Source organism: Symphalangus syndactylus, chromosome 6, assembly GCF_028878055.3.
Source record: "Symphalangus syndactylus isolate Jambi chromosome 6, NHGRI_mSymSyn1-v2.1_pri, whole genome shotgun sequence".
NCBI classification, from domain to species: Eukaryota; Metazoa; Chordata; class Mammalia; order Primates; family Hylobatidae; genus Symphalangus; species Symphalangus syndactylus.
The window spans coordinates 52,428,523-52,454,714 of record NC_072428.2 but is presented as its reverse complement, the minus strand read 5'-3'; the positions used below and the strand labels follow the sequence as shown (position 1 = coordinate 52,454,714).

Sequence of the window (26,192 nt, the reverse complement as noted above, 5' to 3'; positions counted from 1 at the left end):
GAGGCTGTGGTGAGCTGAGACCGTACCACTGCACTCCAGCCTGGGTAACAGAGGGAGACTCTGTCTCCAAAAACATAATAATAATAAATAAAATAAAATAAGATGCAACCATCTTATTTTAAATCATTTCCATCATTCTAAAAAAAAAAAAAAAACCTCATGCTCATTTACTAACTCCTCATTCCCATCCCCAAGCCCTGGTAACCATTAATTTCTTTTATACTGCTATATATTTGCCTTTTCTGGACCTTTCATACAAATGAATTCATTCAGCAGCTGAATGTGATAGCATATGCCTGTAAACCCAGCTACTCTGTGGAGGGTGAGAGGGGAAAATCTCGTGAGTCAGGAGTTACAGACCAGCCTGGGCAACACAGCAAGACCTTATCTCAAAAATAAATAAATAAATTCATTCATTGAGTATGTGATCTTTTGTGACTGTCTTCTTTCACTTATTAAAATGTTTTCAAGGATCACCCATCACCCATGTTATAGCACTTATCAGGAGTTCACTGCTTTTCTTACTAAATAATATTCCACTGTATAGCCAGACACATTTTATTTATCCTTTCATCAGATGATAGACATTTAGGTTATTTCTACTTTGGGGCTATTATGAGTAATGTTCCTATCAATACTTGTGTATAAGTTTCTGTGTGGATTTTTCTTTCTTTTTTTTTTTTTTAAAGACAGAGTCTTACTCTGTTGCCCAGGCTGGAGTGCAGTGGCACAAACATAGCTCACTGCAGCCTCAACCTCCTAGGCTCAAGTGATACTCCCACATCAGCCTCCCGAGTAGCAGGGACTATAGAAACGAGCCACCATGTCTGGCTATTTTTTATTTTCAGGGAAGATGGGGTCTCCCTATGTTGCCCAAGCTGGTCTTGAACTCCCGGGTTCAAGCGATCCACCCTCCTCAGCCTCCCAAAGTGCTGGGATTACAGGTGTAAGCCACTGGGCCGGCCTTTTGCCCATTTTTTACTAGGTTATTTTTTTTTTATTATTGATGAGTTGTAAAAGCTCTTTATATGTTCTATAGACAAATACCTTATTAATATATGATTCGCAAACAGTTTTTCCCATTTAGCCATCTTAATGGATCTGAAACGGTTCAAGGATCATTTGAGTCTTATTCTTCTTTGTATTTCAGAGAACTAGCTCGTAATCTGGTATACTGTATGTGTTCAATAAATGACAGACAGATGTTAAGTAATAGTAACTGCTTTGGAAACAAGGATAAATGGCTTACTTGTTCAGCATCCCCTTCACACTTCACACTTAGTACTAGACACAAAGCAAATGCTTGGGAAATACTCAGACACTGAGTAATTCTCTCTTAATTCTCTCTTGAACAAACAGTGGGGATGATATTGCAGAAGAATCCAGAGGAACTGGGAAAGCCATCTGAAACAGCCAATGGCTGCTAAGTTTAAAAGTGACTCCTTTTGACACAGTGGCCATGTGGAAAAAAATTAAAAATCTTAAAAATAAATAAATAAAACTGATTCTTGGCCAGGCATGTTGGCTCATGCCTGTAATCTCAACACTTTGGGAGGCCGAGGCAGGAGGATCACTTGAGGCCAGGAGTTGGGAGACCTGCCTGGGTAACATAGCAAGATTCCATCTCTACAAAAAATTAAAAAATTAGCCAGATGTGGTGGCACACACCTGTAGTCCCAGATACTCAGGGGCTGAGGCAGGGGGATCACTTGAGCCCAGGAGGTTCAGACTGCAGTAAGCCATGATCACACCACTGCACTCCAGCCTGGGTGACAGAACGAGACCCTGTCTCAAAAAAAAAAAAAAAAAGTGACTCTTCCTTATAAGAGAAATACTAGCATAATCCTACTTGATCTTTAATAGCCAGCAGTAAATACTTTCCAAACTTAACACAGCATACAGCTAGGACTGAAGGAAGCTTTAGGGAGAAGGGAAAACCAAAGTTCACGGCTGGTAGTACCAGAAGGCCTAGGTCAGTGGGGTAAGAAATATATCTACTATCTTTTCCTTCCTTCCTATTACTCAGTCTACAAACTTAATCCAGGTCCTTCAACCTCATGTACTTCTCAAGTCACTGTGTCACCCAAGTTCAAATCTTCTGGTGTCCTAATGCTGCCTGTGAAAGTAAGAACTCCTTAGTAGACTACACAATGCCCTCCACAGGAGCACTGAGAGTGAGCTCTTGGGACCACACAAGGCCATGACCTGACCTGACCCTTAGCTGTCTTTCCAGTTTTACCTTCCTCTGCTCCCAGCTCCTTTGGGACTTAACATATGCTCTCCTGCAGTATATATAATACACCAGAAATTATGTGCATTTTAGAATTAGATAAATTTGGAAGCCCTGGTGGGCTGGGATTACAGACATAAGCTACCGTGCCCGGCCAACCTAAGTTCTTTTTTTTTTTTTTGAGACGGAGTCTTGCTCTGTCCCCCAGGCTGGAGTGCAGTGGCACGACCTCGGCTCACTGCAAGCTCCGCCTCCCGGGTTCACGCCATTCTCCTGCCTCAGCCTCCCGAGTAGCTGGGACTACAGGCGCCCGCCAACACGCCCGGCTAATTTTTTGTATTTTTAGTAGAGACGGGGTTTCACCGTGTTAGCCAGGATGGTCTCGCTCTCCTGACCTCGTGATCCGCCCGCCTCGGCCTCCCAAAGTGCTGGGATTACAGGCTTGAGCCACCGTGCCCGGCCACCTAAGTTCTTAAAGCTCTTCTATAGCTAATCATCAGCTACAGATAAAAATCCAAACTCCTCAGCACAGCATATAAGGCCTTATGTGTCATCACATCTGCCTACCTTACCAGTCTCCCTATTTTATCATTACTCCCCACCTTCTACTCTGAGGTTCCAGTAATACTAAACTGCATACAGTTCCCTGAAGGTGGCATTCCCTTTCTCACCTCCCATCTTGCACATGCTGCTCCTCCTGCCTAGAGGGCTCTTCTATTCTTTCTTTAGATGGTTAATTTCTAGTCACTTTCACACTCAGCTATGGTATCACTTCTAGGAGTCTTTTCTGATCCCTTGCCTGCCATTTTTGGTGCTCCCTGAAATCTCTGCTTCTTCCTATTCTAGCAATTATTACATCTGTTTACTTTACTAACTTTTCCACTACACCATGAGCAGCCTGAGAGCAAGGCCTATGTCTTTGTTATCTTTCACATCTAATGCAGTACCTTGGTAAATTCACAGTGTGTGACCAATCAATAAACAAGTGAACAGGATTCTCCCAACATACACGAGGCTGGCTTAACAAATGACTTTATTATTATTTTAAAGCTGACAGCATTACCTTATTGACTTGTCACAGATAACAGCTGCATGGCAGAGCTAGGATAAAAAGCCAGATCTTCAGAGTCCCAGAACAATGTCCAAACCTCTCCCTGAGCTATAAGCTCATATTTCCAACTGCCTAATTAACATGGCACCTAATGGTACCATGGTGATGCCATTTACTCAAGTCAGAGCAAAAAATTCAAAAAAATATAAAAGCAGCTTCATTATTTTCTTTCCCTTACATCACATATCCAATCCACCAGCAAGTCCTGTAGGCTCTACTTCAAAACATATTCTAAATTTATCCACTTTTCTCCATCGTCTCTGCTATCCCTGCTATGGTCTGAATGTCTGTGTTCCCCAAAATTCACATGCTGAAACCTAATCTCCAATGCAACAGTATTAAGAAGAGGTGGAGGGAACCTTTAGGAGGTGATTAGGTCGTGAAGGTGGAGACCTCATGAATGGGATTAGTGCCCTTACAAAAGTGGCTTTAGGGAGGCTGTGTGTCCCTTCTGCCATGTGAGGACACAGCAACAAGGAGCCCCCTTTGAAGCACAGAGCCCTTGCCAGACATCAGATCTGCTAGAACTTTGACTTTAGACTTCCCAGCCTCCAGAACTGTGAGAAATATATATATATCTATGTGTGTGTGTACATATATATATATACACACATATATATACACATATATATACACATATATATACATACACATATATATACACACACATATACACACATATATATACACACACACACACACATATATATATATATATATATTTTGAAGACAGTCTCTCGCTGGAATGCAGTGGCACGATCTTGGCTCACTGCAACCTCCGCCTCCCAGGTTCAAGCGATTCTCCTGCCTCAGCCTCCCGAGTAGCCAGGATTACCGGCACCTGCCACCATGCCCAGCTAATTGTTTACATTTTTAGTAGAAATGGGGTTTCACCATGTTGGCCTGGCTAGTCTCAAACTCCTAGTCTCAAGTAATCCGCCCACCTCAGCCTCCCAAAGTGCTGGGATTACAGGCGTGAGCCACTGTGCACGGCCAAATTTCTGTTGTTTATAAATTACCCAGTCTAAGGTATTTTACTATAGCAGCCCAAAAGGACTAAAACACATCCCCCTGAATCCAAAACACTATCATCTCCCACCTGGACTATTACCATAACCTCCTAACCCTCTCATTGAGTAACCTCCTACAATCCATTCTCTCAAAGCAGCCAGAAAGATCTTTTTAAAAATGAAAATCAGCTCACATCACTCCCATTTTGAAACCCAATCAAAATCTTCTCATTGTCGGGCACAGTGGCTCACGCCTGTAATCCCAGCACTTTGGGAGGCCAAGGCAGGCGGATCACTAGGTCAGGAGATTGAGACCATCCTGGCTAACATGGTGAAACCCCGTCTCTGCTAAAAAATACAAAAAAAAACAAAAACAAAAAAACAGCCGGGCATGGTGGTGGGCACCTGTAGTCCCAGCTACTCGGGAGGCTGAGGCAGGAGAATGGCGTGAACGTGGGAGGCGGAGCTTGCAGTGAGCCGAGATCGCACCACTGCACTCCAGCCTGGGCAACAGAGCGAGACTCCGTCTCAAAAAAAAAAAAAAAAAAAAAATCTTCTGATTACACTCTCAATAAAATTCAACATGTATCACAGCAGCTACAAAGCCATATAAATCTGACCTTGCTAGACTCCCTGACCTCATACAGCACCATTTTTCCTTTGCTAACTATGATCTGTCGCACTGGCTTTCTTTTTGGTCCCAGGACGTGCCTTGCTCATTCCCATTAATTTGTACTTGCTTCTCCCTCCACTTGAAACATATCTGCTTCCAAATCTCGAAATTGCTAGGTCTTCACCATTCAGGTCTTGGTTCAAATAGCATTTCCTCAGAGGCTTTCCATAACCACCCTATTTAAAGTAGCCTTTCTCTTCTAGTCATCTTTATCACATTACATTACTTTTCTCAAAGCACTTGTCACCATCTGGAGTTATCCTGTTTATTTGTTATCTGCTTTACCACATTAGAAACTAAACCTAATATGAGCAAGGACCTCGGTTGTCTTGTTCACTGCTGAATTACTGGGACCTAGAAAAATGTTTGACACTGAAGTCACAAGTATTTGAAGAAGGAAATAATGAATTAATACAGACCACAAACTTAATGTTTACTGAATACATGAGTGAATGAATTAGGGAGAGAAATAAAGGGCAAAACATAAATAAGTGAAAGCACTGCTATGTAACATTTTTATAGCTGCTCACTTTTCTCCACCCTATTGTCTTTGCTCAAGCTCAGGTCCCCATCATCTCGCTCCTAAACTACTGCAGTATCTCCTAACTGATTTATTCTCCTTTTTGCAACCTGATCCCTCCAAAAGTAACTTCCAAACTTCAGTTAGACTTGGTCATTCTGAGACAGAGATCTAAACATGTTACTCCTCTGCTCAAGACTCTTCAGTGGCTCTCTACAGCCCAGGCTTTTTAGCACTCACTCACTGCTATCCCCTTACGTTTAACCTAAATTCCAGTCATACAGAACTTCGTACAGTTCCTAGAATATTCCACGCTGTTTAACATCTCCAAGCCTTGCATATCTTTTCATTTTGCTGGACCACTCACTCTTCCTTACCTCACTGATTTTGACTATTGCACTCAAACTTAATCCTCAAGAACAAACTCAAAACATCTTCTCCATTAAGTCTTTAAGGATTCCAGAAGCAGAGTTAATCACTCCCTCTTCTGTGTCATCACAGTACTTAACACATGCTGACACCATACTACAACCATCTGTTCCCATGTCTGGTTTACTTCACGGGACTATTAATCTCCTGAGAGCAGGAGCCACATTTTCATCTTTGTGTCCCTAGCACAGTATCTAGCATGTATCAGAACTCAATAATTGGTGACTGAAGGAATGAATAAATGTATCCAAACTCCTCAGCCTGGCATTCAAAAATCAACCTCATGTTGGCCCCAACCTACCTTTTTCAATTTAGCTCTTACTCTTCTCTTATTTGCTAATCACAAATACATCCTCATTTCTCAACATTTACCTTGGGCGTTCATTCCTAATGCTCTAATGAAATTCAAATCATCCGGCCGGGCGCAGTGGCTCACGCTTGTAATCCCAGCACTTTGGGAGGCCGAGGCGGGCGGATCACAAGGTCAGGAGATCGAGACCACGGTGAAACCCTGTCTCTACTAAAAATACAAAAAAATTAGCCGGGCGTGGTGGCGGGCGCCTGTAGTCCCAGCTACTCGGAGAGGCTGAGGCAGGAGAATGGCGTGAACCCGAGACGCGGAGCTTGCAGTGAGCCGAGATTGCGCCACTGCACACTCCAGCCTGGGCGACAGAGCGAGACTCCGTCTCAAAAAAAAAAAAAAAAAGAAATTCAAATCCATGAAGGCCGAACTCAAATGGCTCCCTCTCCAAGAAGTCTTCCCTAGCCATAGCGATGAGAGGGTACTTCCACTACAATACTTTGTTTTTTCTACTGGAAAAAACATTTAGTACTTCTTATTTTAGAATTATGGCCACTATCTTTCCAACTGGACTACATGTCTTACTTTTCTAACTAGACTGTAAATTCCCTGAATGCAAGAAACATGGTTTTCTCTCAACCCAAATCCCTAACATAGTGACTTGCACAAAGCATGCTGTTATCGGTAAATATATCATTAGTGACGAATCATATGCTTAAGGATTAGAGATTTCATGCCTTTATTCCTTTATACATATGCTTTTACCTTGGCCTAAAGTGGCCTCCTATCCACATGGTAAACTTTTAAGAATCAGCCTAAATGCCATACCCTATCGGAAGTGTTCTTTAATGCTCCCAAATAGACTTAGGCACTCCTTCTTCTGCACACCTGTGGTATCCTGTACATAATTTATAACTCTACTCATCATACTATATTGTCATTATCACTTGATGGGTTCCTCTCCCAACTAGACCATAACTTCTTTAGAGCAGAGATAGTCTCTTTGTCCATTTATTAATTCCCAAGACTAAAAAGAGTACCTGGCATAATTAAGTGCACAATAAATATATAGTGACTTTTGAAAATAGTGAATCCAGGCCGGGTGCGATGGCTCAGGCCTGTAATCCTAGCACTTCGGGAGGCCGAGGTGGGTGGATCACGAGGTCAGGAGATCAAGATCATCCTGGCTAACACAGTGAAACCCCGTCTCTACTAAAAATACAAAAAAATTAGCCGGGCGTGGTGGCGGGCGCCTGTAGTCCCAACTACTTAGGAGGCTGAGGCAGGAGAATGGCGTGAACTCCCGGAGGCAGAGCCTGCAGTGAGCCGAGATCACACCACTGCACTCCAGCCTGGGCGACAGCGAGACTGTGTCTCAAAAAAAAAAAAAAGAAAGAAAGAAAATAGTGAATCCATGTCATAGTGTATACCAGCAATAGTGTACACTATAACATGAAGACATGAGGTTGTATCACCAGGTTCAAATCCTACCTCCACTTACAAGCTGTGTGACCCTGAATAAATTACTTTTCTGTGTCTCAGTTTTTCTCATCTGGAAAATTAAGATCATAACAGTATTAAAATAGAATTAGCTTTTCCTCTTCCAGTAAGCAGCCTAAGATGATCTGTGAAAATGGTTGACTATTAACTTGACCCAGAACACCCCACAAAATCACGCAAATCAAGATATTAAAATCTTCAAATTCACTTTAAGGAGACTCAAGGAACTGCCCAGGCCATCGGGGTGGAGGGAAGTTGGGGGGGTCAGGCGGGCAATGCAAATCCAAAAAGCCACAAAGTATCTGAAAGATGTCACTTTATAGAAGCCATGTAAGCCATTCCATTGTTACAACTGTGGAGTGAGTAAGTGTGCCTAAGCCAAACAGTGAGGCTGGGCACAGGGTTGGTGGCCCAAAAAGAGTGAATTTTTGCTGCACATGCTTAAAAATGCAGAGTAATGCTGAACTTAACAGTTTAGATGAGCCAGGCACGGTGGCTCACACCTGTAATCCCAGCACTTTGGGAGGCCAAGGTGGGCAGATCACCTGAGGTCAGGAGTTCAAGATCAGCCTGGCTAATATGGTAAAACTCCATCTCTACAAAAATACAAAAATTAGCCGGGCATGATGGCGGGTGCCTGTAATCCCAGCTACTGGGGAGGCTGAGGTGGGGGAATCACTTGAACTCGGGAGGCAAAGGTTGCAGTGAGCCGAGATGGTACCATTGCACTCCAGCCTGCGCAACAGAGCGAGACTCCGTCTCAAAGAAAAAAAAAGAGTTTAGATGTATTAATAGATTATCTGGTCATTGAACATATCCAAGTGCATGAAGCACCCAAGATGCACTGCCATATTTATAGAGCTCAAAACCAAATTAACCTATACATGAGCTCACCTGCCACACTGAGATGATCCTACCAAAAAGGAAAAAATTGTTCCTTAACCAGAAGAGGTGGTTGCACAGAAGAAAAAGATCCCAGAAGAAATGGATGAAACAAAAACTTATGGTAGGAGAATAAATTCAGGATAAAGTAAATTCAAATAAAAGGTTTCTTAAAAGAATTAAGGCCGGGAGCGGTGGCTTACGCCTGTAATCCCAGCACTTTGGGAGGCTGAAGTAGGCGGATCACCTGAGATCGGGAGTTCGAGACCAGCCTGACCAACATGGAGAAACCACATCTCTACTAAAAACACAAAATTAGCCAGGCGTGGGGGCACATGCCTGTAATCCCAGCTACTCAGGAGGCCGAGGCAGAAGAATCACTTGAACCCAGGAGGTGGAGGTTGTGGTGAGCAGAGATCTACCACTGCACTCCGGCCTGGGCAACAAGAGTGAAACTCTTGTCTCAAAAAAAAAAAAAAAAAAAAAAAAAATCAAGAGATTACACATGTAAAATGCTTACTTTACTGCCTGGCACATAGTATGCACTACAAAAGTTAGCTATTCCTGTTATTAAAATAGGAGAAAAGACTTTTCGCAGGGCACTAAATGACAAGCTCAGAGGTAGTTAGGCTCAATCCTATGGGCAACGGGGAGTAAAATGTTACATGAGGCTTCTAAGTAACAGAGTGCATTGAGTTATTGATAACACCCTGTGAAAGGAGGACAAAATGAACAGAAACCTTGGCAGGGATTGTGCTCTCTGCTTCCCCTTTCCCCATCTCTCCCTAGCCGCCCGGGGCCAAAAGCCCCATGGCCATGATCCAGCATCCTCTTGGGAAAGCTGCACTTTAGAGGGAACTTATGAGTTTATGTTTACCTACAGATTTTTCTCTGAGGAGTAGAGGTAACAAATGACTTCAAGGGAAAACACAAAGAAATAACATGGAGATGAGGAATGACACAAGATGGAATATATTGGGTTGCCTTCCATGGAGTAAGATTTCAGACCAAATAAAGCCAGGAGTACTGGGCCTACATCCCCCAGAGGCATTCTCTGGCAGTGTTTGTGCCATGGCAAGTTCAGAGATGCAAAGAAGCAGAATCTGGGAAGGTACGATGAGGACTAAAAAGTTGAAGCAATACAGAAATAAGAATCTAATCCAATCTGAAGGACACTCCGACAGAGGCATTCAAAGGAGGAATAGGCTGACCATGGAATGATTAGTTCGCTATCATTAGAGGGGTTCACATACACACTGGTGTCCATATTCTGGGGATGTTCAACATGGGTGGATGGACTAGATTTAAGATTCAGTTTCAAATACAAAATTATGGGCGTGGTGGCAGTGTCTGTAATCCCAGCTACTCCAGAAGCTGAGGCAGGAGAATCACTTGAACCCAGGAGGCGGAGGTTGCAGTGAGCCAAGATCGCACTCCAGCCTGGGCAAACAGAGCGAGATTCTGTCTCAAAAAAAATAAAATAAATAAAAAAATAAAAAATAAAAATAAAAATAATAAAAAATAAAAATTCAAGTTCAACAAATATTTAAATAACTACTCCATGCTAGCCACTGTGCAAGATTAGGTGCTGAAAACACAGAGATGAAAAAATGATAAGGTGCAGTCCCCTCAAGGAGTTCCCTGCCTAATGGAAAAGAACACGACATGGTAAGTGCTGACGGAAATCTGTACAGGGAGCTATGGGAGCAGAAAGCAGTGCCGATGACTCACTGATAAGGGGCAATTTGGCATTAATTTAAATGAATTCAATGAACATATTTCATAGGAAGTTTATAAACAAATACTGATAGGGGCTATTGTATTATTTCCAGAACAGATAGTACACATGCCAGTCAACCTTTGCGATTTAGTCAACATTCCCTTTATCCTTAACAGAATCCACACCTACAAGCATTCTCATTTACTCAATAAATATATTGATATGGGCTATGTGCCAAGCACTGGGCAAGGCACTGAGGAATGTACAAAAATGAGAAAAATAGTCCCTGCATTCAAAGAATTAAAACATTCCTCTTCATCTTTCCTTCCTCTCTCTCCTAACCCCTTTACTGACCAAATGACATCTTAAATTCCTTCTGGAAGTAGATGTGTTATTAAGTCATAATAAAAAGTGACCTGAAAAAGGCTGGGCACAGCGGCTCAAGCCTGCAATCCCAGCACTTTGGGAGGCTGAGGCGGGTGGATCACGACGTCAGGAGACCGAGACCATCCTGGTTAACACGGTGAAACCCCGTCTCTACTAAAAATACAAAAAAAAAAGTAGCCAGGCGAGGTGGCAGGCACCTGTAGTCCCAGCTACTCAGGAGGCTGAGGCAGGAGGATGGCGTGAACCCAGGAGGCAGAGCTTGCGGTGAGCTGAGATCGCGCCACTGCACTCCAGCCTGGGTGACAGAGCGAGACTCCGTCTCTTAAAAAATAAAAAAGTGACCTGAAAAAAAAGCAAGGGTGAGCTGGGGGTGGCAGGTATTAGAATGGGAATTCAAATGGGAATCTGCCAGGGTATCTGCCAGAGCATGAGGTTTTGACTGAATTCCAAAGTCAAAGGTGATGGAATAAGAGGTTACATGTAAGCCTTTTTGTCTACTCCTTCCCCATCATCATTTTTAATTGTCATTCCAATGTTAATTATTAGCACAGATTATTAAGAATAATTATAGGCCAGGCGCGGTAGCTTATGCCTATAATCTCACGCCTATAATCCCAGCACTTTGGGAGGCCAAGGCAGGCGGATCACGAAGTCAGGAGATGGAGACCGTCCTGGCTAACACGGTGAAGCCCTGTCTCTACTAAAAACACAAAAAAGTAGCCGGGTGTGGTGGCACGCACCTGTAGTCCCAGCTACTCAGGAGGCTGAGGCAGGAGAAACACTTGAACCCAGGAGGCGGAGGCTGCAGTGAGCCAAAGTCACGCCACTGCACTCTCCAGCCTGGACGACAGAGAGACTCCGTCTCAAAAAAAAAAAAAAAAAATTATGTCTTCATTCATTCATTCATTCATTCAGTCATTCACTAGTATTTACGGAGTACCTGATGAGAGTTATAAGAAACATGGCCAAAATAAAACTCTGGGATCCAAGTCTTTCAAAGCTGCAAGAGATCTCAAAAGTCACCTAGCCCAAACCTATCATTTCACAGATAAAAAAGTGAGGTACAGAGGGACTGGAATCTTTCCTGAGTTCACATATTTAAACATTTATTGAGTCATACTCTATGCCAGGCACAAAGGATATAGGAATGAATAGGCCTTCCTTTCGAGGAGAACACAGTCTGGTGGGAAAGACAAATACCATGACTCCAGTTAAACACCTCCGGAAAGGAAGACCCAAATGTACATAATGGAAATGTCTAGCGTAGAACAGGATGGACAGTATAGAGTATTCATATTGCCCATTGTGGTTAACAGCACAATCACTGAAGTAGTCTTGGATTTGAACCCCAGTTCTGTCATTTACCTGGCTGTATAACATTGGGCAAGTTACTTAAATTCTCTATGCCTCATCTTCCACACCTATAGAATGAGATAATAATAATAGTACATATCTTATAAGGTTATGGTATTAAATTAGATAATGAATCTAAGGGCTGGGCACAGTGGCTCATGCCTGTAATCCCAACACTTTGGGAGGTCAAGGCGGGAGGATTGCTTGAGTCCAGGAGTTCAAGACCAGTCTGAGCAACACGGTGAAACTCTGTCTCTACAAAAAATTAGCCAGGCATGGTGGTGCACACCTGTGGTCCCAGCTACTTGGCAGGCTGAGGTGGGAGAATCACTTGAGCCTGGGAGGCCGAGGTTGCAGTGAGCAAAGATCACTCTACTGCACTCCAGCCTGAGTGACAGAGCAAGACTATCTAAAAAAAAAAAAAAAAGAATAAATTTAAAGCACTTGGCACAGGACTAGGCACAGAATAAGTAATCTGTATTATTTCACCCTCAGCACTCTTTTCTGCTAAGCCCTGGCCTCAGAATCCTTCTCGACACAGGCTTCTAAGCATCTATGATCAGGTGGCTGTCTCTGAGATAAAACAAATCTGCTATTCCTAGTCTAGAATATGAGCCCACTGTTTACTACCCTATGGCTTTTTCCCCACTACACTTGCCACCACTCATTTTACATGCCTAAAAAAAATTCGGAGGTAGTCAGATATCCAAGTCTAAACTTCAGTCACATATGCCTTGATCCCTCAGTAAGATATTGGCTTGGACCAAAAATCTCTAGAGAAGAAAATCCCTGGCAACAAGGAACATTTACTAAATGTCTATAGGGAGAGAACCACAGGAGAAAGAACAAACAAACAAACAAAAAACCAGTGATTACTGCTTGAAGAAGCAAGGGATGGGAACTTCCAGTCTGCCCGCTGGGGGTTTACCAACCTAGCTAGGAAGAGGAGACGTAACACTGACTGCCACTTCCTCCTTGATGTGCCCACTGCACCCACCCCACTATCACAGCACCTGTGACATATTTTGCATGTACTTATCACTCTTTCTCTACCCATACCAGTCTGTGAACTCTCTGAGGGCAATTATCACACTTTATCCATCTTGGTATTATCAGGCACACCAAAGTGCCTGGCACACAGATGTTTCAGAAGTTTGAAGACTAAGTTGAGAAATGAGGGAACAAACTTAAACAGAGAAAACCATAAAAGGCAGGGGGAAAAGGTATCAGTGTAGATCGGAATAGTCCAAGAAGCCAAGCGAGCTAGAACTTTAAAGGGCAGGTGTAATTTCAAAAGGCAATAAGGGAAAAGAAAGGTATTCTAGGCAGACTGGACAGCACCAAAAAACCCTGGCAGTAATTAGAAACAGTACATAGAGTGCTAGAGCCAGAAAGAGCTAGAGACGATTTCATCCAATAATCCAATTCTCATGGGGATGTCATAAACATTTAATAAAAAAGCATATACCATTAGGCAGAAGAGCTGGGATATCACAAACATCCACTAAATGGTAGCTATCATACTGCTAATCAAAAACAATGATTATCAAATACTTATTGGGTGCCTACTGTATGCCAGGAACATGCAGAGTGAAAAGAATACAATGGTGAGCAAGATACACTTGGACTCTGCTCTCTCACAAAGCTTACAGTCTAGTGAGGAAGGCAGACAATTTCATAATGCTTGGTGGGGCTGGCTAGGCAAAGTACAAGCGGGCTGAGGGAGCATAAAGTGGGGTCACCCAATCAGTGGACTATAACAGAAAAATCCTTGGTTTTCAAAGGGTGGCTTCAAGCACCTTAGGGGTTCTGTTGAATCCATTCAAGGACAAGGCTTCAGAGTTAGATTTTGTTTGAATAAAAGGTTTCATGACTAAATAAAGGTTTAAAAACCACCAGTCTAGTCCAATCTTCTCCTTTAACAAGTGCAAAACAGGGCCAAAGAGAGGTAAATTATTCACTTGAGGCAATAATATTAATACCTCAAGTTAGCTGCAGGCTGGGATACCCGCTTTGAACTCTGGCTTGAGCTGGAAACTCCTCACTGATCTGCATGATTTCACACCATTTTGGCAGACAAAAAGGACTTGGAAGTGGACACATCCAGATTCACAGGCACTAGACAGGCAATGCCCTGGCTGGCCCTAATGGGTATTGAAGTGCTTTTCTACCTTAATTCCCAAGCTAGCTTTCTGTGCCAAAAGGATGCATCCAATTCCTCTCAGAGGTTGGTTAGCCTCCCCTTTGAGGAGGAAATCACTAGCTCCAGGAGTAGATTGGCTTTTGGGCCGCCTAACTGGTACCCACATCTTATCCTACTAGCATCTCAAGCATGCTGTACTTTGGCAGGCTGAGAGACAGAACTGACCTTAGGCAGTCATCATGGCCAGTTTAATACCTGACCTGAGCTAGCTAGGCCCATCTCTCCTCTCCCTAACTACCAACAGGCTAATCATTCCTCCTGAAAAGGGGTTCAGCAGAATCCACCAGTTACCAGTAAGTTAAAGGACCTGTATGGAAAAACCAATATTCTTTTGGTTAACCCTCATTTTGATCCCCTCAGGGATGAAATGCTGCTTTATGTTTTGAAAATGGAACTTTTATACACAAAGAAAAGAGTTTGGGTCTTCAAAATGAAGGGAAACAAACACTCTGGAATCTGGAAACGTGGGTTTAAATCTTTGTGACACCACTTGGTGGTCTCAAGACCCTTGGCATATCTCAAATCCTCTGAACCTCAGCTTCCTCAATCACAAATAGGGAATACTAATAAAACCTTCCTCACAAATGTGAGATTCAAATGCTCTTTTGAATCACAGCCACTTATCAAATATATGGTATCAATTTTTACACAAGATGGTTAAGGCTATACAATTTTAAAGTACCCACCCCCTAGAGCACAAACAGTGGAGTAAGAAATGGAACCCAAGTGCTCAGTATAGCATGGGCTAAGCTCCGTATAGCATAGGCAGGCCTGGATCAGAAGCTGTACTTCCCCACTCACAAACTGTGGAATCCTAGGAAAGTTCCTTAACCTCTCTAGCCTCAGTCTCATTTATAAAATGGGGTTAACTCCATCTAATTCACAGGCCTACTGTTAATAATAAATGAGATGATGCAGGTAAAGGGTTTTAAACAGAGGCTGGTGTATGGTAAGAGCTGAATAAATAGTAGCCTTTTCTACTGGTAGCTCTTTTCCTAAACCCTCTTTTCTATTCATCCCTCTAAAGGAAGAAGCCATTAGGAAAGCCTAAATTACGTCTCAACTTCTAGAGAAAGTATTAATGAAACCAGACAAAAAAGGAGAAAAGGAATATGAATGAATGCTATTCCAGACTACGTATCATGCTAATGGCATCTAATATTGGAAAACATAGGTATAATATCCTGAATGTACACAGCGTGTACCTTCTTTCCAAAGAAGTAGAAAAGTACACCAACTCCATCTTAGCCAGGCTACCCATTACCCAATTATAATCTCGGCTCCACATTAGAGTCTATCAATCAAACAGAAAGCGCTACACAGGGGGCAAGATTAATGCCACATGTAAACCACTGCTCTTTTGTAAAGCCAACCTTTTTCAGCTCATACCCATCTCTATCGTAAAGACTTTACTGACTCCCCCTAGCTGACTCAAGTGCTTGATCTCTTGTGCCCCACTGCATTTGTTACACGCCTCCATTACAGCAATTATCTAGTACTATAATACGCTATTTGCATGTCTCTTCACTCGACTGTAAATTGGTAAAGATCCTGTCTTACTCATCTTTGAATTATCAGTGCAAGACACATGGTAGACCCCATAATTACATATTAAAGATGGATTTCACCTGCTCTTTCACAAGCTAAGGCTGCAAAGAAACAGCTGGGGAGACATTAGTAGAAACAAATACAAACTAAGGTCTGCCAGACCAGACCTCTGTTATTTTTGGAGCTTGAAGGGATGACTGTTCCTGCTTCTCAGAGCTTACTTTCTCAAACATACAACAACAAAAAAGATAGAACCAGTCCACACGGAATTTCCAGACAACAGATTATACCTTTTCTCAGGAAATGAAACAAGTAACAAGGTTTCTGGAATAAATGCTAGTGGTTTCATATGAAGTTAACTTCTATGCATGATACTCTGTAAAGTATTATACTACTACAAGCTCTTAAGTCCTTAAAACAATAAAGAAAAGCTAAGAAACAAAAATCAAAAATGTCTTAATGAAAATCTTATTTCCTTAGCTGGACGCAGTGGCTCACATCTGTAATCCCAGCACATTTGGGAGGCCAAGGCCGGCGGATCACCTGAGGTCGGGAGTTCGAGGTCAGCCTGACCAACATGTAAAATCCCTGTCTCTACTAAAAATACAAAAAACCAGCCGAGCGTGGTGGTGCATGCCTGTAATCCCAGCTACTCAGGAGGCTGAGGCAGCAGAATCGTTTGAACCCAGAAGGCAGAGGTTGTGGTGAGCCGAGATTGCAATACTGCACTCCAGCCTGGGCAACAAGAGCGAAACTCCATCTCAAATAAAAAAAAAGAAAGAAAGAAAATGTTATTTTCTCCTCTGCCAAAACTTCTGCTCTTTATCTCAATGAACCCTGACATACGTAACTACAGCTTTGAGAGATACTTGTCTCAAGGGAGAGCCCATGACTAACAAACCATAAATGAGAACTTCAATACAGTATTTACCCTTTCCAAAGTATCTTCAAATATATCTCATTGAACCACAGCCAATTGTAATCACAGAAATGTAAAAGCTAGAAGGGGTCTTGGAGGTCATTTCCACAACCACTCCACCTAACCAACCAACCAGTATCCAAACACCTGTAGTCTCTAGTGATTGGGAGGTAGACTACAACACTTCTTTAACAATTCCCCTGCTGTGATCACCTGTCAGTTTCTCAGTCCCTTCCTCCCACCTTAATGATCCCAATCAGGTAATCCAACTCCTCCAACTCATCCCACCACCAGGCAACAGTCATTGCTTCCCAAGTCCACTTCTCCCTTTCTCTGAACCTCATCTTCAATCATCCCCAATCCTCCCCACTCTTCCCACACCCAACACACAGCAAGGGGCCTCTAAGATTCTGACCCCTCAGAGATCTCACTGGTTCTATCTCCGACAACCAATCCCCTTCCTTCTATTTCTGTGATGTCTTTGTCCATATGCTGGCATGTGCAAGATCACAAACACCACTAGCTATCAATGTCTCTATGGTTTCAGAATCTTTTCACCTCTCTCTCTGCTTCTCTGCCCTGTCCCTTCATTCCTTTCACACTCAACATCTCCTTCCTCCTAGTGATTCCTTTAAGGACCACTGGTAATTTAATGCCCCAGTCTTTAAATGCCTATTAGATAGGTAAAGGGAACATACAATCTCAAGGAGCTCACCTTCAAGGAACTCCTAAGTTTAGAAGGAGAGAGAGAGAGACACTTATTTATCGTTTAAAACTCAGCAACTCCGGGAAGCCTTCCCTATCCCAAGCTGAAATGTTGCACACTTCTCAGTGCCACCATTATATCTCTAATGCAATGACTAGTCTTCTTGTCTGTCTTCCACCACTAGACTGTGGGCTCTTCAACGGAGGGGCCCCTTGTCTCCCTAGCACCTGGCCCAGGACCCGGAGCAAAAGTCATAATGTTTATTAAGTGAATAAATGCATGAATTCCGACATACAATCATTTATTCATCCACTTGTTCCTTCATTCGTTGGCCAAAACTTTACTGAGCATGCATTAGATACAAAGTCTTAGAATGTAACGACAAATAAAACAGTTTCAACTTTAAGATAACTCAAAGCTATACTACTAGTGGATTAGCCATCTTTCCCGGTCTGTGTCCCCAACCCCCACCCTAGGCTTAGACAGAGTCCTCTCCCACAGTGGAAGCCCAGCCTTCCCCTGCAGAAATTCACGCCCCTCCAACTCAAACTACCTCTTAGCCCTTCGGTCCTACCCTAAGACACCCAGGTAGTAATCACAAAATCTTAACACCCCCACCCCTCCGACCTCTCTCTCTGTCCTCCATCTCCACCCTTGAGGCTAATGCAAGTCTTCTACTCCCAAGGCCGCCTCGGAGTCCCGAAGTCAGGAGTGCCTCTGACTTCGCTCTCCACGCACCCGCCCCCTAGTCAGCTCCTTCCCTCTCGGGGTCTTTCCCTTCTCTCCTAAGACCCTCACCTCCCGATACCTCACTGCCCCTCCCCTCAGTCTCAGGTTGAGTCTCTCCTCGTCTTTCAACGCCGCTTACCTCATCCAGCTCCCGTTCCCCAGCAGCACCACCTCCAACCTCCACCTCCACCACTGCCGCCATCTTCACGGCTCGCCCCCTCACCGCAGTCCCCGCGCGAGACAGCTGCTTCCGCCGCTCAAGTGCTCCTAGCCAATCGGCGGCTCGGACTCCAGCAGAGGGGGCGGGGCATCAAAACAGGCGGAGGCTGTCAGGGATCAGGAGGTTATCTACCTGCTGCATGTTTCAGGATCAAGGAGAGAGGAGTCCCGTGCCCTTGCAAGCTTCAGCAAGGGAGCGTCCTTGGAAAATGAGAAACTTGAATCGCATTATTTTCAGTGCAACTATTTAACCAGTTCTCCCCTTTGGAGAGCCAAATGGGAGAGTTCCTAAACGGGCAACTTTCGCGACGCTCCCTCAGCTGGGCTCCACGGAGCGAGACGTGGGGACTAGGAACTACGTTTCCCAAGCTGCACTGAGGCTGACCCGGAAGTTTAAATTCAGCTCCCTCCACGAAAGAGTTGTAGTGAGTGAAAATAAACATTAAAACACACGCAAATGTATTTTCCGGGCTGCAACACCTGCCGTCTTGCCTCGGTAGGAATCATTTTCAAAAACAGCAGCTTCTTGAAGCCCCAGAACGCATTCCTGTGCTACGGAAGACGGAAGAGTGGCTCTCGGGGTCAGAAGGCGAAGGTCAGAAGGCCGAATTGGCGGGAGAATAAGTTGGTGTTCCGAGATCTGAGGCAACGGTGGCTCCTCGAGGTCCACGGTCCTGGGTGAGGGGCGTTGGGGTTTGTTGATGGGGAGGGGAGTGGCCGAGAGGGAGGTGGGGTGGCCATCAAGGAAATGAACTGAGCAGCCTGTTCCCGATGAGCCGTGAAAGCAGCGGTGCGGCTTGAGCTCCCGAAACTGAGAGCTGAAGAGCCTTGCGGGACCTCCAGGGCCCCGACATTCCGCGTCTTACTTAGGCTGTCATGCCAGTTCACATACCTCGGCACACTTTTCTAACCCATATCCTGCGGCCCCAGCTTCTGCCTTACCCTCCTTTTTATACACCATTCACTGTCCTACCCCTACGTATACCTTCGTAACTGATTTTTCAGCAGCCAGTGAACTCGATACCTTGCAAGCCTGTAGCCCCAGCTCACACGCCTCTGGGCGTCCGCCTGGATCTGTCTGGTGAATGGAACTAGGATGGCCTGTGAGCCCACAGAACGTCTAGAAAAGTCAGCTTTACAATGGGACCAACAGAAAATTACAGGGAATTATTTACATCATCTACAGGCATCCCATTTACTTAAAAATAATTATTTTTATTTTGTGACACTTAATACGGAGAATATTGTAAATACTGTACACCCATCACCCTAAATTGACTTTTAGCATTATGATTTATTTGCTTATTTTTTAAAAGCTAGATAATACAATAAAAGTTAAACTTACCTGTTTTTTCTACTCTCAAGCCCATTACCCTCTCATCCTCTCCAGAAGCAACTATTATGAATTAGAATTAGCTTGTGTTCTCCCAATCCATTTTTAAAAATTCTATGTAGCCATGACTATATAGTATTGTATTGTTTCATTTTGTTTTTTAATCTGAGTGCTTTTTTTTTTTCTTTGAGACGGTGTCTCGCTCTGTTACCAAGGCTGGAATGCAGTGGTTCAATCTGGGCTTGCTGCAGCCTCTGCCTACTGGGTTCAAACGATTCTCATGTCTCAGCCTCCCAAGTAGCTGGGACTACGTAGGCGCCACCACACCCGGGGTAATTTTGTATTTTTAGTAGAGATGGGGTCATGGCTACGGTCTCGAACTCCTGACCTCAAGTGACCCACCCGTCTCGGCCTCCCACAGTGCTGGGATTACAGGTGTGAACCACTGTGCCCAGCCTGAGTGATACAGGGTCTGGCTGTGTCGCCCAGACTGGAGTGCAGTGGCGTGATAACTTCTCACGCCAGGCTCAAGCAAATCTCCCAGGCTCAAGCAATTCTCCCACCTCAGCCTTGTGAGTACCTGGGTCTATAGGCATGTGCCACCACACCTGGCTAATTTTTAAAAATATTTTGTAGAGACGGTGTCCCACTATGTTGCTGGTCTTGAACTCCTGGGTTCAAGCAATCCTCCTGAGCCTCTGCCTCCCAAAGTGCTGAGATTACAGGCGTGAGCCACTGTACCCAGCCTTTTAGGTATAATTATTTGTCTTTATTTTATTTGTTTTATTTTATTTTATTTCATTTTTTTGAGACAGAATCTCATTTTGTCACCCAGGCTGGAGTGCAGAGGGGTGATCTTGGCTCACTGCAACCTTTGCCTCCCGGGTTCAAGTGATTCTCCTGCCTCAGCCTCCTCAGTAGCTGGGATTACAGGCATGTGCCACCACACCCAGCTAATTTTTATATTTTGAGTAGAGACAGGGTTCCACCATGTTGGCCAGGCTGGTCTCAAACTCCTGACCTCAAGTGATCCACCCACCTCAGCCTCCCAAAATGCTGGGATTACAGGTGTGAGCCACCACGCCCAGCCTAGGTATAATTTTTTAGATACGTTGTGAGGTAGGGATCTACTTTTATTTTTCTTCACATTGTCAACCAATTTCCTGAACATCATTTATTACTTTATTGTTTCTCACAGAACCATGATGCTGCTGTGAAGTGTGGGAGATCATGAACATGACAAAAATCCACATCCTCTCAAAGAGCTTACTACTTAATGAGAAGGCACACAGGGTAAACAAGTAATTACCAAAAAATGGCAGCAACAGTTTTTGTAAGGGAAGGAGTTCTCAAAGAACTTAATCTTGTGAGAACTACAAGCAGCTTGATTGTCAGGATTGCCAAACCAAGAGTGTTTATTTATTTATGTATTTATTTATTTTTAAGACAGGGTTTCACTGTCTCCCAGGCTGGAGTGTGATGGTGTGATCTCAGCTCACTGCAACCTCTGCCTCCCAAGGTCAAGCAATCCTCCTGCCTCAGCCTCCTGAGTAGCTTGGGCTCCGGGCACACGCCACCACATCTGGCTAATTTTTTTTTTTTTTTTTTAGAGATGGGATTTCGTCATGTTGCCTAGGCTGATCTTGAACTCCTGGGCTCAAGATATCCACCCTCCTCGGCCTCCCAATGTGCTGGGATTACAGGCGTGAGCCACCATGCCTGGCCCGAGTGTTCATTGATGATGAGAGATGGGCTTTTTGCATCAAATCACAAAAATATACTGTGAGTTTCTTCAAAACAGAGACTATGTTTTGCTTATTTTATTATTTTTATATCACCAAAATCTAGCAGAAAAGGAAAGATTTTTGTGTGCCCAGTGAGTTCCTGTAGTGGGAATAGTGAGCTTTAATTAATCTGAGCCCTAGAGAGGAGACTCAGGACTCATCCTTTATTCTTCTGTCTTTGAAGCCTTAGCCCCATACTGGCTGTGGCCTGTGAGGACTTCTTGATGTTTAGATGGCATTCACTAAGAGTTTGTTACTGCTATTGCTGCAATCTACCCCATTTTGAATGCTTTATGACTGTGAGCCCTTTGGAGCACAATTTTTATGGTCATTCGACAGACATTTGCAAATCAGGAACTATATTCTCCCTTTTACATTGGGTACACAGAAATGATTCAGACGTGAAACGTGTCCCCCAAGAGCTTACAATTTGTCAAGGGACAAAGAAGACATATACCCATATAATTGTAATATGAGGCACTCTGTTAAAGGCTAAGTGAGAATTGACAGGATGGAGCTGTCACCTTGAGCTGTTTAAGCAGGAGAGGTGGCGTTTGAGCACAAAGATGCATTAGATTTGCTAAATGGGAAAGAGAAAGGACATTCCAAGCAGAGGCAATGGCATGAGCAAAATCTTGGAGAAAAGGGAAAAAAAGTTTTGGTGGGGAGGGTAAGCAAAAAGACCATTATGGCCAGGAGTATATCAAGAGTCACGGACTCATATTTTCAGGAGCCAGATGGGTAGTAAACATGAACAAAATGGACAGGGATAAATATTTGAAGAGATTCCACCTAAAGACACTCAGACAACTTTAAAACTCCTCTCGGCAAGGAATTGAAGTAAGGTGATGGATGCATGAGTTCATTATACTAATATGTGTGTTTTTGCATATATTTAAAATTTTACATAAAATGTTTAGCAAAACAAGAAGTACAAATACCCATGTGAACTTTTTTTTTTTGAGACGAAGTCTCGCTCTGTAGCCCAGGCTGGAGTGCAGTGGCACGATCTCAGCTCACTGCAGACTCCACCTCCCGGGTTCACGCCATTCTCCTGACTCAGCCTCCCGAGTAGCTGGGACTACAGGCACCCACCACCACGCCAGGCTTATTTTTTGTATTTTAGTAGAGACGGGGTTTCACCGTGTTAGCCAGGATGGTCTCAATCTCCTGACCTCGTGATCTGCCCGCCTCGGCCTCCCGAAGTGCTGGGATTACAGGTGTGAGCCACTGCGCCCAGTCCAGAACTTTTTTTTTTTTTAGAGTTAGGGTCTCACTCTGTCACCCAAGCTGGAATGCAGTGGCACTGTCATGGCTCACTGCAGCCTCCAACTCCTGGGCTCAAGTGATCTTCCCGCCTTAGTCTCCTGAGTAGCTAGGACTACAGGTACAGGCCACCACACCCAACTTAGCAAGGGTTTTGCATAAATCAGCAAGTCATTGAAGATGTCTAGTAGAGAAATAACTTCATGAAAATCTAAATGTAGGAAGATTAATTTTAAGAGAAGAAGAAAAAAAGAGTTGTGTCATATATTTAGTCAAACATTTGTTGCCTGTCCTTACTATGTACTAGGCTCTAGTGATATAAAGGTGTACAATTCATGCCCTTGAGAGCTCACCTATATATAAATCCAACATTAACATCTTAATATATTATTTTGTACTTGCTGCTGTGTTGCCTTCTGGTTGCATTCGAGTTATTTTGTGTTTGTTGGAGCCTCATCAGCTGATCTAAACCTACTCCCTGCCACCACTCCCACCAGGCCCATGTTGGTCATCAGAAATGGACTGACGGCTGGGCACAGTAGCTCACGCCTATAATCCCAACACTTTGCGAGGCCAAGGCGGGCGGATCACAAGGTCAGGAGATCGAGACCATCCTGGCTAACACAGTGAAACTCCATCTCTACTTAAAATTCAAAAAATTAGCCAGGCGTGGTGGTGGGCACCTGTAGTCCCAGCTACTCGGGAGGCCGAAGCAGGAGAATGGTGTGAACCCGGGAGGAGGAGCTTGCAGTGAGCCAAGATCGCGCCACTGTACTCCAGTCTGGGTGACAGAGCAAGAAGACTCTGTCTCAAAAAAAAAAAAAAACAGAAATGAACTGACTGCTGCAAATAACTCCTGTTACCACAGCCATGGCTAGTTTGTTTTTCTTCTGTTCTCTTTTTCAGGAGTAATGTGAGGATTCTTGCTTTTCTGGAAGCTAACACGTAGTCAGTGCCAAAGTAGTGACAGAAGAAATCTTGGGAGGAAGCATTTTTTTCTTGTACTTGAAACAGCTGCTGGGCCCACCATGGCTCCTGTGAAGATCAGCCATGTGGTATCATTTTCTTCTCAGGTATATTAATCAGCAGGCATGATTTGTTTTCTTGATAACTGAAAGGAGTGAAAAAAATAGGAGTCTTGGCTCCACTTTCAGGAAACTCCCAATCTAATAGAAGAGACATTGTGAGTTCAGAGTCTAAGAGAAGAAACAGCTCTTGCCCTCAGGTTGTTCCCACAGAAGTGCAGGAAGCGCGAAAGAAGTCTTCTTAGAAGTTGAAAGTACAGAAAGCAGCACCCTCAGGATTCCACTCAATTTGAAGAGCACTGGCAAAGCTGTAAGCCCAGAAACTGCACCAGGATCCTCAGAAGGGGAGTTTGATCATTCTATCATTGAGAACAGGGTAGGACACTTGAGGTAATCCCAGACCTGTGAGGTTATCACCACCACCATCAAGTGTGATCTCAGCCTCCTTCCTAAAAGTTCTACAATATCCCAATTAGAGCTAGATCCTAGGCCCTGAGACCAGGCCTGATCTGATGTGGTGATTCTTAGGGACTTCGCACCCTTTCCTCTCCTGTCACTGCTCTATTTACTCCTACTCCACCTCTTTCCCTTCTGTTATCCTGGTCTTTCTCAAGGGGTGCCATTGGCATTTGAGGCCATAAGTCTGTATTTTGTAGCAATATTATTTGCACGATGAGATACTTAGCATCCTGGCCCCCAGGCTTCTTAGTCATTGTGGCAGTCAAAAACATCCCCACACATTTCAAGAAGATCCTTAGACCAGGCATGGGACTCATGCCTGTAATTGCAGCACTTTGGGAGCCCAAGGCAGGAGGATCTCTTGAGCCCAGGAATTCAAGACCAGCCTGAGCAACACAGGGAGATCCCATTTCTACAAAAAATAAAAAATCAGCCCTGTGTGATAGCATGTGCCTGTGGTCCCAGCTACTCAGGAAGCCATGGTGGGAGAATTGCTTGAGCCCAGGAGGTTGAGGCTAACAGTGAGCCATGATTGTGCCACTGCACTCCAGCCTGGGCGACAGAGCAAGACCTTGTATCAAAAAAAAAAAAGACCCTTAGAGAATCTTTAGGAACTAATATATTAACCCCTATTCTTAGAAAAATAAAATTAATATTACACTTACCCTCCTTACCTGCATGGTCAGGCTAAACAATTTGCTTCACAGACTTTTTACTTTTTTGAGACGGAGTCTCGCTCTGTTGCCGAGGCTGGAGTGCAGTGCTGTGATCTCGGCTCACCACAACCTCCGCCTTCTGAGTTCAAGTGATTCTCCTGCCTCAGCCTCCTGAGTAGCTGGGATTATAGGCACATGCCACCATGCCCAGCTAATTTTTGTATTTTTAGTAGAGATGGGGTTTCACTATGTTGGCCAGGCTGGTCTCAAACTCCTGACCTCATGATCCGCCCGCCTTGGTCACTCAGAGTGCTGAGATTACAGGTGTGAGCCACCACGCCCAACTGCTTCATAGACTCTTAGCCTTATAAAATGCTAGAGAACATTAGCTAGTTTCAAACTTCGTGTTTTCCACTGTACTCTGTACAGACCCACTTCTGTAAGTTGAAAGGGAGAGGGGGACAAGTATGTCTCTAGTCCTCCCTACCTGTGCTTTAACCAGAGCTCTCCTTTTATTTATCAAAAAAAAATGCACACGTGTGCGCACACACACACGTCAGTGTAAGATTTCAGTTAAAAGGGTTTTATTGCTAAAACAAAAAAGGTTGAAAACCATGAGTCTGGTCTCTCTCTTTTACTTATGGATGAAGACATTTAGATTACAGGGCTTATACCTGTAATCCCAACACTTTGGGAGGTTGAGGTGGGAAGATTGCTTGAGGCCAGGGTTGGAAACCAACCTGAGCAATATAGCAAGATCCCATCTCTACAAAAAATTTTAAAATTAGCCAGGTGCGGTGGCTTACACCTGTAATCCCAGCACTTTGGGAGGCTGAGGCGGGCAGATTGCTTGAGCCCAGGAGTTCAAGAGCAGCCTGGGAAACATGGTGAAGCCCCATCTCTACAAAAAATACAAAAGTTAGTCGGCTGTGGTGGCATGCACCTGTAGTCCCAGCTCCTCAGGAGACTGAGGTGGGAGGATCCTGAGCCTGGGAAGTTAAGGCTACAGTGAGCTGCGATTGTGCCACTGCACTGTACCCTAGGTAATGAGCAAGACCCTATCTCAATTAAAAATACAAATTAACTAGGTGCAGTGGCACACACCTGTAGTCCGAGCTACTCAGGAGGCAGAGGCAGGGGGATCACTCAAGTGATCCTCCCAGGGATTTGAGGCTGCAGCAAGCCATGATTGTATCCCTGCACTCCACCCTGGGCAAGACCCTGTCTCT

The 26,192-nt window shown here is 44.1% G+C and overlaps 2 protein-coding genes across 11 annotated transcripts in view; one reads left to right on the top strand and one right to left on the bottom strand.

The window, feature by feature from the left end:
- RNF121 (ring finger protein 121) overlaps positions 1–18,783 on the bottom strand; it is a 68,510-nt gene extending 49,727 nt beyond the window's left edge. The window contains exon 1 of one of the 3 annotated variants that reach the window (XM_055282796.2): positions 18,361–18,783. In XM_055282796.2, coding sequence (XP_055138771.1) covers positions 18,361–18,365 — 5 coding nt within the window. In that variant the 5' untranslated portion in view covers positions 18,366–18,783. The remainder of the gene's footprint in view (positions 1–18,360) is intronic. The other 2 variants (XM_063641278.1, XM_055282795.2) reach the window with 2 other exon arrangements.
- Positions 18,784–18,865: 82 nt separating this feature from the next.
- Positions 18,866–26,192, top strand: part of XNDC1N (XRCC1 N-terminal domain containing 1, N-terminal like) — a 29,851-nt gene continuing 22,524 nt past the window's right edge. For 2 of the 8 annotated variants that reach the window (XM_063641270.1, XM_063641266.1), the window contains exons 1-2: positions 18,883–19,118; positions 21,384–21,555. In XM_063641270.1, coding sequence (XP_063497340.1) covers positions 21,460–21,555 — 96 coding nt within the window. In that variant the 5' untranslated portion in view covers positions 18,883–19,118; positions 21,384–21,459. Of the gene's footprint in view, positions 19,119–20,408; positions 20,527–20,965; positions 21,067–21,219; positions 21,293–21,383; positions 21,556–23,729; positions 23,897–26,192 lie in introns of those variants that run through there. The other 6 variants (XM_063641267.1, XM_063641271.1, XM_055282781.2 and 3 more) reach the window with 6 other exon arrangements.